This window comes from Botrytis byssoidea, assembly GCF_014898295.1.
Source record: "Botrytis byssoidea strain MUCL 94 chromosome Unknown BBYS_005, whole genome shotgun sequence".
NCBI classification, from domain to species: domain Eukaryota; kingdom Fungi; phylum Ascomycota; class Leotiomycetes; order Helotiales; family Sclerotiniaceae; genus Botrytis; species Botrytis byssoidea.
This window is the reverse complement of record NW_024065846.1, coordinates 1,691,584-1,705,481: the sequence shown is the minus strand read 5'-3', so window position 1 is coordinate 1,705,481 and position 13,898 is coordinate 1,691,584. Positions and strand designations below refer to the sequence as shown.

Here is a 13,898-nt window from a genome sequence, read left to right as displayed (position 1 = left end):
CCATTTTGTGTGGAGAGAAGTACCTCACCGCCTGGTAGTTCGGGCGTGGACTACTGCCGGCGTCCAGTTGGGAAAATGTTACGTCGGACTTCGGACTCTGTCAGAATAGTAATAGTACTTGAAGCAAGATGTGAGTAAGAGTATTAAATAAATCATTTCAGCAGTATTTTCTTGGCATCCAAATAGGATATATGTTCTATCGACCACATCAATATCGACAATGCTGCCTCAAAATCTGTCTCTGTCCTTTGACAATCTCACAACGATAGTCGCTGTGGCTGCCGCAATCTCTACTGTAAGTAGGGACAGACCCCCTTTTCCCTTATCCACTGCCGCCAAATACTCTTGATGGTTTTAGTTATTGATGTTCTTACACACATCTAGATTATATTTTACAATGTGTTTATCGATCCCTTGTCTCGAGTACCGGGTCCTTGGTATACGAAATGGACATCGGGTGTCCTAAAGTATAACATTATCAAAGGGAGGAGAGCTTTATATGTTCACGACCTCCACTGCAAATATGGTAAGTTTTCATCCAAGGCAATATACGACTTTGGCCATGCGTATACATTGCTCACTCGTGCAGGTTCGATCGTCAGAGTCAGCCCGACTGAAGTCCATATTTCCGATATTGCAGCTACAAAAAAGATCCATAATATCAAGAGTTCTTTCATAAAGTCGCCTTGGTATAGGTCGTTCACACCTCCAACTGTCTTGAATGTATTCAACACTAGCGATGTTGAACTTCATCGACATCTCCGACGCCTTCTTTCATCGCCTATGTCTGAATCATCGCTTAAACATGTCGAAGTTTTCATTCGTCGGAATGTAGACCTCGCAGTGAAAGGTATTACCGAGGAAATGTCACAACGAGGTGCAGCGGATGTTTTTAAGTGGTGGATGTTCATGGCGACGGATGTGATTGGAGAACTCAGCTTTGGCGAATCCTTCAAAATGCTGGAGTTTGGTAAGGTAAGTGCTGCTCCTTTCTAACGCATGTTCGTGTATCTCGAGGTGTTAGTTTTTGACAAAAGTCGCAGAAAAACCAATATATTCTGGATCTCGAAGCAAATGGGCGTGCCGGAGGTATTCGAGGCACCTTCCCATTCATGGTAAAGGTATCCCAAGTGATCCCAATACCTATTTTCGAGGCGGCAGCTGCTTCTGCAAAGCGGCTACGACAATACGGGGAAGAATCGATTCAGCGATCGAAAAAAGTGGCTGCAGAGATGGAATCTTATCCAATGCTTCTTAAGAAACTTTTTCGCCGCGATGAAAACGGGCTGTCTGATAAGGACATTTTAGACAACGCAATGGCGTTCATCATTGCCGGCAGCGATACGACAGCCAACACTATGACGTACCTGACGTGGGCTGTTTGTAAATATCCTCAAGTGAGAGATGCATTAGTGGCAGAGCTCAGTTCTCTTCCGCAAGACTTCACTGAACAAGATCTCCGTGGCTTGACGTGCCTGAACAATGTTATCAAAGAAACTCTGCGATTATACTGCGCCGCACCGTCCGCATTGCCCCGCATAGTGCCAGCAGAGGGCGTTGAGTTTCTTGGCCATAGATTGCCAGGAGGAACGACTGTATCCACCCAGGCCTACACTTTGCATCGCAAACCGGAAATTTTCCCAAATCCAGAATCCTTCGAGCCTGATAGATGGACGAATCCCTCAAAGGAAATGAAAGATGCTTTTATGGCTTTCGGTGGTGGATCTCGAGGTTAGTTCTGACACTATTAATTGTCTTGATACAGAGTCAAAGTGCTAATAGTCAAATATAGTCTGCTTAGGACAGCACCTTGCTGAAATAGAACTTCGCCTGGCCACTGCAATTTTCTTCCGTGCATCTCCTTATGCTAAAGTGTCCACACTTGATGGTATGAATGATGGAGATATGGACCCTAATATATTCTTCCTATTGTCACCAAAAGGTAAAAGGTGTTTAATCTCCAGGGAATGAATTTGAAATCTATCTTATAAATCAGTAATCTTAGCGGTTACTCAACTGTTATGACTCAGGTCACATGGCGACTAAATGGACCTTGGGCTCGGAGGCAAATCGCCCGGATCCACAGGTACCTTCAATAGAGCCCTTGGCCAGCAACCATGTGACGTCCCACCAGTTCCCATCGCTCCCAGCGCTGGGAATTGATAGGAATAATGGGATAGCAAACCATAAAGAACTATGCATATTGCGTGTGCATTGCACGCAGGACCTGGAACAAGATAGCGAAGGCAGCTAAGCACGCTCGGGGGCGAGAGGGCACACTTCGCGTATTCCCTCTACCCACCTCGCGAGCGCATAGCTTTTGATTATATTTTCGGTTATATGAATTTTGGTTATATAGCTTATGAGAATTGTTCCAATTGCTATTTGTTATCATGCTTAAGCTTGGGTTGTTTCATGTTGTGGATGTAATTTGAAAACATTATTATTTACAGTACTTCATACTGATATAGAAGTTTCAAGTGTGTTATTATTTTTGTCAAAACAATCATATCTTTCTTGAATGAAAAGCAGAACGAGAAAATTTGTAAAAACGATTTCTTTCATAAACTAAATCTTTGCCCAATGCTGAAAAGACATCATTCTTCCAATGCATTCTTACAGCGAGTTAACTGGGAGCAGTAGTATTGAGAATCTCATCAAATCATATCGAGAATCATGCAGGATGAGGCTTCCTGAGCGCGCAAGAGATATACTTAATGATAGTAAAAACATCTTCATAACTTTTAATATTGAAAAGTACCCGATGAAGTAGGGTCTCGAAGCCAGTTCTTTTGATATGATTGTAGCATTGCGCAAGGAAACACTGAAAAGTTTCAGATCGTTATTAAAGCCAGGAGGTCACCTTCTACTGCTGGAAAAAACAGGACAATGGTCAATAAGTCAATCTGTGATGTGTGGCTTGGTCTTGACAATCCTCCTACACACACATCTACCTTTCAATGCTCACAATATTCACAGCACCTTCAGCGCACCCACAACAAAAAAGACCAACGCCGGAAAATCCGTCGTGCACGTCCTAACCACATGCATCCTCAACCAAGCCGCCATGGAAAACGTACTATTCCCCTCAGGAACATCTTCCTTAATCTCCGCCAACAACTTCAATGCTCTCTTCCCAAAAATCGCAACATGCGCCACACTAAACAGCAGACCCATCGCATACCACTTCTGCGCATCCACTACTTTCAGCTGCGGACGCCCGATCAGAAGATTAAGCACCCCGAGAACACAAGTACCCGGATATCCGAGCAAAATCACCCAGCGACCCCGGCGTCCCCAGAGCTGGAACCAACTGGGCAGATGCATATTTGCGCGCGCCCGATATGTAGGCGCCATCCAGGTGCCGAGGAATATGTGCTCGTCGACTGCAAACATTAATACGGCGGTTGATGTGATCACGGGAAGGAGACGGAGGACGCGGAGAGAGGTATCGGGGATAGACATCGTGGTGAGAGTGATGCGCGTCTGTCGTTTGGGAAATTCTTACCACGCTTGGGAAATTACTGGTGAGAATTGATTTCTAGAGTTTGGAAATTGAGATCTGTGAGTTGGAGTTGGTTTCGCTGGGTCATATATAAAGACTCGGTGCCATGTTGTAGAGTACCTATCTTATGACAGCTGGACTGTTGAATTGATCCGATACCGACTCGATAGTAAGATTTCAAATTGTGTTTTATTGGTTCCCATTCATGCTTACATAGGTATGATTATTGTTACACACGACATCTTATGTTCTCAGTTTAAGAATTTAGTAATCGACAACTCAAACTTATTAGCAAACTATTACCAACTCTCGCAACTCTCGCAACATTATTCTCCAAACATTCAGCTCACAAAATGCCAACCGATCAGCATGCTCGGTGAGCAACACAACACAACACAACACAACACAACACAACCTCTAGACTCTCTAATACATAACAGACAACCATAAAGCCACCCACTCTATTTAACCATCACAAAATAACCTCACCAAAACCACCCCCATCAATAAAACTCCTTCAAGAGAAAACAAACACGATAAATTCCAAAGCGCGAATACAGCACCATCATCGTTTCGGTCAAAAGAGACCTTTTGATTGTAACGTAAACGATCATATGGCAAGTAGGTATCAGAAACGCAATGACTCCGCTCTGACTGATAAACCAATTTCAAAAGATGATTTCTCAAAAATGGTTTCTCAGGAATCATCAATAAATTCTCCCATCCATCATCTCCAGCAACCAAATCTCACTCAACTCACCCAACTCACTCAACTCAAAACACCAAGACCAAGACCCCACCACACACACCTCCACACCTCCACACCTCCCAGTACCCAACAATCCCACCACATCAAACCAACCCCCATCAAACCCCCCCAGGTCAACCAACCAACCAACCTCAGATCAACCAACCTCAGATCAACCTCCAGCATAAAATCTCTCGCGCAACTATACCACAAGCACAACAACCATTATCAACTATACCTACCTACCTACCTACCCATACGAACGATTCCAACCCTGAATAGCCAGCCAATTATACTCTCGCTACCATTTCGATAGCCGGGATTCGTTTTAGTTTTATCTTCTGTTGCACTTCAACACCTTGCGTAGAGAGTTGGCAACTTTGCCTCGAGATGTTATTTGATTTGATTTGTATATGGCACTTTGAGCAAATCTTTGATTTCGATAATCAAATACCCTTGTGTTTCGCTTGGGCTTTGGTTTTGATGAGTACACCTTTCCTCGGTCCGGACACTACATGATCTCTTTTTGAGCGAATTCGCGTTGTACAGGTGCACAAAATCCCATATAAATTCTTGCAAGTTATAGATATAGTTCCCTCCTCACTCTATGTAGACGTGCAGATATACATACATATACATCTGCCCCTCCACTAGTAATTCATCCTCAGAAGTACATTAAAGTTAACTATTTACTCATGAAGATCTCCTCCTATCTCATATCCATCCATCCACATTCAAATCATACATTAAAATTCCAATATCTCGTCAACATAACCATGAAAATAATTTTCGTGTCTCTACTCCCTTCTCATCTAAATGTAATTAAACCATCCGTCCTCTAAAAAAAGAATCTACCCCGTAATCTATAAGCCGCTATAAATAATCCCCAAACTTTATGCAAGAAACGAATGAGCTTTGGTATCTAGTGACCATCAATGATAACCAAGTACATGTATGTACTATGTGCAAAATGTTGTGGTATCGAAAAAAAAGTGATGCAACGCGATGCAAATCAATGCAATGATTAACGACGATTGAAGTTGAAATATCTCGACTATTCGCATTGTCAGTAAATATTTTTGGAGAGAGTGAGATGAAAAAGGAGTAACTTACAGCCAAGAAAAGAATGATCAAATTGCTTCCAATGAACGCCAAAAAGATACCCAAATCTCTCCATCTATTGCTAAAGTCCAATGCGAGTGGTTCGTAGAATTGTTCTCCATATTTATAGGCACAGTATTCACAAGCACTTGTTGCGTTGTTGACAATGTATCCAATACCTCCGCTTGAAAAGTAATTCTCCATATACTTCCCGCATGTTTGACCTGCAGGAGCGGTGAAGCGACTTAATTCTGCAGAAGTACATTTCACTTCTCGACCTTGTAGTTCGGTGACGACCATTCCACCAATGAGACGAGTGAAAGGATCGAGTTGGTAGAGCCATGCACGCCAGAACTTGGGAATTTGAGGCTTAGGGATGGTGACACCGCAGAAGAGAGCAAAGGTAATAATAATGAAGGGGTTAACAAGGGCGGAGATGAATGGGGATGGAGTGAGAGCTGCGACCATTTGACCGAGGGTGACGGAAAAGAGTTCTGTGATCAGAATCATGAAGAATTGGTAACCGGCACGATTAGACGATGTCTGGAAACCAGGCATATAGTAAAGCGGAAGGAAGAAACCAACAGCGCAAAGAATCGAGTAAGGCATCTCAGCTACGACCAAAGATGATGCGAAGGCGAATTGACTGTACATCTTCGAAGAAGCTTCACGGTAGTAAATCATACGAGATAAAGCGTATTTAGGTTCGACTTGAGCGAGAATAATTGCGGGAAGAACGGTGACCTGGAAGATAACGAATACACGATATTGCAATGAAGCCTTTGAATCGTTGAGATTCAAGTAAGCAAGACCGGTGATAATGGCGATGATAACGTGATTGAAGAGACGAGTGAAACCGTAATTGGGGGATCTCCAGAAAGCCAAGTTGGTACGTGCTTGAACGACTCTCAATTGATGCATCAGTGGCGTGGCAAATTCTCTCTCGTCATCGTGAGTAGTTTCGCCAACCTCGGCGAGACGTTGTGTTTTCATTTGAGAAATACGATCCTTGATATTAGCAAGTTCAGGCGAGTCAGCAAAAATATCAGCCCAGTCACGATCTCCAATTCTGGTGGCTTGACCGGCTCCAATAGCGTCAAGCATCCACTCAGCAGGGTTAGCATCAGAAGGACAGTCAGCTCCATGTCTATGGAAGTAATCGAGGAGTACGTGAGCATCTTTTCCGATGTCACCAAAATAGACACATCTTCCTCCACGTTGAAGCAAGAGCAATCGATCGAAGTTCTCGAATAATGCTGCGTTGGGTTGATGGATAGTACAGAGAATAGCTTGTCCAGCGTTTGCCAATTTCTTCAAGAAACGAACGATGTTGAAGGCACTTTGAGAGTCAAGACCGGAAGTAGGTTCATCCAAGAAAAGTAACAATTCAGGCTTTGCAGCCAATTCGACTCCGATAGTGACACGTTTTCGTTGTTCGACAGCAAGACCATTTTCAGGATCTCCAATAATTGCATCTGCCATATCTTCCATCTCAAGGAGACTAAGAATTTCCTCGACGTAGGCGTATTTTTCGGCTTGTGGAACGTGGAATGGTTGACGGAGATCAGCAGAAAATCGAAGTGCTTCACGGACAGTTGCAGTACCCTCGTGGACATCAAGTTGTTCGGCGTATGAAGTTCCTCTTTGGAAAGAGTTACCTGGCTTAATACCATCAACAAGGACATCACCAGAAATAACACCGATATTCTTTCTTGAGGCCAAGACATCCAAAAGTGTTGTTTTTCCGGCACCCGAGGCTCCCATAAGCGCAGTCAATTCACCTGGTCGAACGTAACCGAAAATGTTGTTCAAAAGACGTAATTCTCCAGCTGGAGTTGGGACATCATAATTCAATCCTTCCCAAGTCAAGACTGCCTTTGAGCTGATGTTGATTTCCGATCCTTCTTCATCACTCTTTGTGGAACGACGTTGATCGCGCTTGGCAGCCAATGCTTTGTTGAGCTCCTCACGTTCCTTGTTTGGCTTCTGAAAAACTTTTGCGGCGTTTCCACCGGCACCGAAAGACACCCACTCACCGAGGGTTGCGTTGGTGAACAGGAAGCCGGCAATCAAAACGATGATGATACCAAAGTTTCTCCATAGATCAGAAGGCTTGTAGTCAAATCCTTGAGTGATGTAGTCGCCACCATTAACAATGTCTGATCCAGCAACACTGCCGGGCAGGGTACAAACTTGGTGGTCAAGATTATCGTAACCTGGACCATATGGCACAAGATAGGCACCAGTACAGGTCAAATTAAGACGACTGAACTCATTCTCCATCAAAGCGGAAAATCCAAGACCGAGAGCATTAATCCAGTAAATCCATCTGATCCAAACCTTTTCACTTTGATATTGAATGAGATAACCAGATGTAATGACGAAAAAGGTAATGATCGTGGCAGCAAACTTAATCGCGTAATCAAAATCAGGGCAAAGACATCCAACTGTTCTGAAAAAGAGTGTCATGGCCAAGTAACCACTGAGAATGATCAGGTAGAATGTGAAGAATGCACCAGCATCTCTCACCAATCCGCACATAAAGTACACGATGATGGAGAATATCAAGATTTGAGCGGCAGCGAACGCAGTATCGACGATGATCTGAGCAATCCAGAGTGCGGATGGACGATGAAACGTGTAAGACCTGTGCTTGTTCACAATAGGTCTGCCCATCATAGTAGATGCCAATTCTGAGAATGCTTGGAAAGCATTGAACAATAACGAAATGAAGAGTAAACCACCTCTGGTGAATGCACCAGCAGAAGTCTTAGGCAAGTTAAGCCACACGGTACCCAATACAATAGCAACAGTAATACTAGTAATCCAACTGACAACCAAAGAGAATTTGTCTTGCCACTTGATCAAATATTGTCTTTGCATCAAAGCCCAGATCTGCAAGTAGTAAGGTATCGAATAAACAGAAGATTTTGAAGCCCCCTTGCGTTTGCTATCAGCTATTGCAACCTCGAAATCGTCATGAATTTGCTTGTCTGTGGCAACTTGTCTTTTATAAGCGTCCATTTCCTCGCTCAGGCGAGTAGAGAACTTGGATTCCAAGAAAGCTTGGGCCAATGTCTCAGGGCTGTGTGGAGAGTCTGCAGCAGAGCGACCAGTTGCATACTCGCGCTCGAACTCATCGGTGCAACCTGTCAAGAAATCGGGTGTAGTTTGACGGGGCTTCTCCTTGAAGCCAAGACCTTCGAAATAGCCTCTAGCTTCGGATGTTGGTCCAAAGTAGACTTCTCTTCCGCCATCGATAACCAAGACTTTGTCGAATTGCTTGTAGATATTCTCACTTGCTTGATACAATGAAACAAACGTGGTAGTCTTGTAGATATTGGTCATAACACGAAGAGATTTCGCATAATCGAGTGCAGTTGAAGCGTCAAGTCCTCTTGTACTGTTATCCCAAGCTAATACAGTGCCGCTTGTGATCATCATTTCTGCAATAGACACACGCTTTCTCTCTCCTCCAGATACACCTCTAACAAAGGCATTTCCCACAATGGTATTCCGGGTGTGACTGATGTTGAACATTCGAAGAAGGGTATCGATTACTTTTTCCTTGAAGTCGGCCTTCGACATTCCCAGAGGACGCTTCCCTGGAGTTTTGGTGTCAAGGGCAAAACCTAAAGTTTGGCCTACAGTAAGGGTGGGGTGGTGAATATCGTCCTCTTGATTGTAGACGGCTTCTCCCCTGTATTTCTTCGAGAATTCTTCAGCGGTGAAAGGGCCATAAAGTATCTCACTAGGTATATTGTGAGCAAGCGTCTAATCATTTTTCAAAAAGGAAGAACTATTGTATGTCACAGTGAAATGCGATATGCGAAGGGTGGGAAATCAGGAGAATGTGAGTCTTACCCATCAACACCAGTGTACCCGAATCTTTGATTTGCAATAACCTTCAAGAAAGTTGTGCAACCAGATCCAGGTCGTCCAAGCACAAGAACCATCTCTCCAGGTTTCATTACACCCCTGAAGTCCTGCAAAATATTTACTTCTCTGCCTTTCTTGCCTACACCAAACATGTTCATTGCAGTCTCAACGACATTGAAGAAACTGACAAATGCATCTGGGAATGTCTTGACAAAATTCGATACACCTCCTGTTCCGCGAACAGTAAGTCCATCCCATACTACTCCGATATGCTTTGAACGAATACCAGAATCTACTTCTGCTTGTCTGTTGCCTCGGAGGGTATTCTCCAAGTTGAATTGCTGCTCCTCGGCTTCAGAAACGGATTCTGCTGACTTTTCTACGTCCTTTTCATCGACAGTCTTGGTCCTCGAACGTGTTCTGGATAATGCCTTGCTCTTGGTACTGATACCTGACAGCTCTCGCTGAAGTTGGGCGAACTCGGACTCTGCAGCTTTAACATCGATCCCCTGATTGGTACTGACGAAACCATTAGGGTTGGCATTCCGTACATTTTCTCGTTGAGTTTCGGAGTCTTCAATTGATGCGCGAGCAGTGTTGGTGGTTGCGCCTAGAGACTGCGTCTCCTCTCTGTCTTTCTCCATGGTGGTGTGTATCAATGATAAGGGTAGCTAAAATGTGTATAATATAACAAATATATGTAATTAAAACGGTAATCACTGAGCCCAAACAGTGAAAGCAATGTCCGCGTATGGACAAGATGTAAGAAGAAGGAAATGAAAAATTAGCAGTAGGTATTAAGAGATAGATATAAATAATGTCGGAGAAGTATCCAAACAATGGGAGGTTTTAAGGGTCAAAAAACTTTAATGAATCTCGCAGGGACCTTCTTCATATATCTATCTCAAGATGTGAACAGCAAAAGAATAGAGAGTCCCCACTCGGATTTAATATCAGATTGACAAGGTATCGATTAGCATTTTTCTGCATGGAAGGTTGAGGGCGCGTCCGCCGTGGCTAAGGATGATATCCTTGTCGATCTTCCACAATCTCATCTTGCCTTGCCCCTGGATGGATACATAAAGTAAGTTAGTTGATAGAGGGGTACCGTATATGCACGCACATATGGAGTATCTACTCGTACTCTGTAGGAAATTGCCCCGGGCGGCGGGAAGGAGTCAATTTGCTCTCACTTACTGCACCTGCACCCCATGTTGTCAAGCCACTGATGTAAGGCTAATCGTCAGTCAGTTCGGAGTCTTGGAGTCTTCGTATCTTGGGTGGATTGGTAATCCTCCAAGGCACCAATGCTCAAACGCTCAAATGCAGGCATAATTGACTTTCTTTGTGTGCATCGATCTAAACCGATGTGAGTCGATATGAGTAATAGTCAGAGTGACGGTAAGTGTGTTTGTTGTGTTGTTGCACAAGCACCTGTACCAGGTAGATACTATCGTGGGTGGTTTAAGATTTGGGACCTACGGAGCAGTTGAAAAGCAAAGATCATTACTAGCTTCCTGGGCAATCACAGGTGTTCGTGCAAGAAAGATAAAGTGGCGCCACTTTTAGCTCGATTTGGAGCGGCGGGAGAACTTTTGGTTGTTCCAGAACAAATTGTTCAAAGGTTCTGGTGGGGATTGTGAGGATTTGATTCTGGTTCCCATTAAAGCGGCGCGCACTCTATTTTTCCTGTACAATGTACAGAGCTCTGTACGGAGTACTTGCGGCAGTTGTTGAATGCAACCTTACCAATTGAAGTTTAGCCGTTTGGCTAATCACTGGCTTAACATTCCCGTGTTAGTCAGAATATTTCACCACATTCATATTAATGACTCGAAACTGGAGTTAAGGACCCTTGTTTTCTCGGAAATAGGAAAACCTTTGAATGTCCGTAATGGATCCGTCAATATTATGAATTGAGAAATATCCCTGACATCTGTCAATGTCATCCATCTAAGGAAATTCGATCAAAGTTCAAACTGATGGATGGATCATGGATGGCACGAAGGGCAAAGGGTACACTTTGCCCTTTTCTGCTTAAGAGGAGGAGGGGTGGTATTTGGTATTTCACATTGCTGTCTGTATATTATCATCCCTTGCTCCACGATAAACTCTAAAACGAATTATCCTTATAAAGAGAATTTGCTGCACGGTTTTCCCGTTGAACTACTCTAGCTCGCTGGGCACCTGGTAGTTCATGAGCGTTTGCTTCGCCGGATGACTCTTCAGGTATTGGTATTGATATTGATATTGATATTGTTAATGTTATTGGCATTGGTATATGGAATTGCTGTTGCTGTTGCTATTGCTATTGGCATTGGTATTGGCATTGTTCATTGCCACGTAAATCTTCAAAAGACTGCCGGTTGGCAATAATCACAGCCTGCCCAGGTGAGTCTATGAAGTATTGAAATGTATTGATGCATACCAACTGAAGCTTGGACATGTCATGGTAGCCAGCCGCCCGAATTTATCATAATCTTCATTATCTGAAGCCGAAGAAACTCGGTTCCCACATTGCCAAGATGTTTCGTTGCCTATGGGACCACGGTGAGCTTTCCCTTTCCCTGTTGAGTTTCGTATCTATCCACTATGTCTCTCCCTTCTTTCAAAACAAACAAAGAAGCAAGAAGAAGAAGAAGAAGAAGAAAAACAATCTATCCTGATTCGTTACACCGTATTTGGCAGCTCGAGCCTCACGTATCTTACACGGGATACGCTACACGCTACACCATTGCAAGGACCAGGCCAGCTCCCATCATTTCCCCGTTTCTGACTTTTTCGTTTTCGATATGGGTTGGGGGTTGGGGGTTGGGGGTTGAAAAGGAGATTCCGAGATTCCTCTATTGCTGCATCAAGCGGATTTACGGAGTGAAAAAGGAAGAAGTTGACATAATCCATAATCATTTATGGATCCCCAAGATCACCATTGAGATTATCTTTATCAGTAATCTCAATGGTGATCTTGGGGATCCATAAATGATTATCGATCTGGTATCGATGGAGAGACACTCCCGCCACATCGGTGGCCCAAATTAACGAAGAACACGCGAATTCCCACCATTTTTATAGAATCTCATCTGATTCAGGACTTGCGAGTGTGTTAAATCATTTCGATTGATTACTAACATCAACATCGTTATCGATAGAAGAAGCCTTGCTCCTCTATTCATCCTCTATCAATCAATGCTGTGAACAGCTTCACAACTCGCACTTGCTAAAAGTCTGCATCAAATTGGACTTGACATAAAAAGAGGATGAAAAGAAACACTTGCAGCGTTTATCCAGATGTCTCGATTGTCACAATTACTGAACCAAAAAATCGCCGGACTATATATTCAAAAGGAAACAAGAATATTGGAACAATTTGCATCAATCGTCTTGGAATCGCAATACTCGATCTCCCATCACAATATCAAATGAGAGAGAACGTTTAACAAAAGAGATAATAAATGTACAGAATTGTAGGTTCTATCTCATTCTCAACTTTGTTAGAGTAGAAACCTCAATATTTGGATATCATTCCAAAAGTTGTGGGATAATCTCGATGTTCTTGAGATAATTCCACAGGGGGAAGGTTCTCCATGAGCGGTGAGGGGATTTACCTGGCATATCAGTATTGGTTGTGTGCTAGGCACATGAATTACTACGTACGCCAACGTTGTCTCCGCGGCCATCACCGTTTCATCTTCCTGTGTACAAAATCGATCATCTCGAGGATTCTTCCTTGAGCAGAAATCATCTCACATGGAAACAATTTGGAGACATTGCTACCAGATGCACAATCCTGATTAACGCCACTACCCTTGATGCTTAGCAAAAGCTTGTTAGTGTATTATTTGATCGTGGGATTTATTTCAACCATCCCTAGAATTTTATGCGGCTTTACTAAAGGCAATTGGTCTGAACTGGCCACCACATCTCACAACGTGGAGCAATGTGGCAAAAGGGTTCCATTGAAGTGGTGCATAAAGATTATTCTCTCGTTCTTAAAGGGAGGACTAGAAGGATTGAACGAAAACAAGGCTTGACTCCTGATTGAAGCATCTTGATACGCGAATGTAACTGCATGATGAGTAAAGAACGGTTTGAACAAACGAGTCTAGTGTCGAACCCTTCACGCTCTGTGCCTGCATACAATCAGGACTTGAGTCTTCCACCAACCTTAATCAGGGAAGAAATCGCGGAGCTAGGCTCTAGAAAATAAAACACAAAGCTATATCCTCACACTTCTTACATTGAAAGCTGTGTTCTCGATACCCTGATGGATACCCGCATATATCTCACTCTGCTGTCAACGCCTCGACGGATACCGACTCATTTGCCACGCCTTTCACAAACCGCTTGGTGTGTCAATTCACAGTTTCAGATCCTTTGCTCCATGGCTTTGATATTTGCTCATAGGAAACTTGAAGACCCGGAAATACATCTGATCTATACGTGCTTGCACGACGTAAAGATCAAACTCAAATCACAATCGAGGGTGTACACAGCTGTAGCCAGCAAAACGTTATCTGCAGCGCGCGCGCATGGAAGTGGCATGGTGAGCATGGCGATGCAAAGTACATGTACGGCGTGTCCGGTCAGGATTCTAGGTCCGTGGGAATCAATACCTTTCCACACACAGTGAACGGGTATACAATCACGGGATCTCTTGACCGCTGA

General features: G+C 43.6%; 3 protein-coding genes across 3 annotated transcripts; 1 reads left to right on the top strand and 2 right to left on the bottom strand.

Annotated features, from left to right (window-relative positions):
* Positions 1-220: 220 nt before the first annotated feature.
* Positions 221-2,530, top strand: EAE97_003327 (uncharacterized protein; the record flags this gene model as incomplete). Its single annotated transcript, XM_038873839.1, has 4 exons — positions 221-295; positions 385-975; positions 1,044-1,731; positions 1,793-2,530. The coding sequence occupies 4 exons, from the start codon at positions 221-223 to the stop codon at positions 1,969-1,971; spliced, it is 1,533 nt and encodes a 510-aa protein (XP_038735702.1). The 3' UTR covers positions 1,972-2,530.
* Positions 2,531-2,973: 443 nt separating this feature from the next.
* EAE97_003326 (uncharacterized protein) lies at positions 2,974-3,465 on the bottom strand (the record flags this gene model as incomplete). The annotated part of the gene is made up of 1 exon (XM_038873838.1): positions 2,974-3,465. One exon carries the CDS (start codon positions 3,463-3,465, stop codon positions 2,974-2,976), a length of 492 nt encoding a protein of 163 aa, XP_038735701.1.
* A 1,812-nt stretch (positions 3,466-5,277) lies between these two features.
* On the bottom strand, positions 5,278-9,877 carry EAE97_003325 (uncharacterized protein; the record flags this gene model as incomplete). The annotated part of the gene is made up of 3 exons (XM_038873837.1): positions 5,278-5,307; positions 5,367-9,105; positions 9,219-9,877. The coding sequence occupies 3 exons, from the start codon at positions 9,875-9,877 to the stop codon at positions 5,278-5,280; spliced, it is 4,428 nt and encodes a 1,475-aa protein (XP_038735700.1).
* Positions 9,878-13,898: the final 4,021 nt, after the last annotated feature.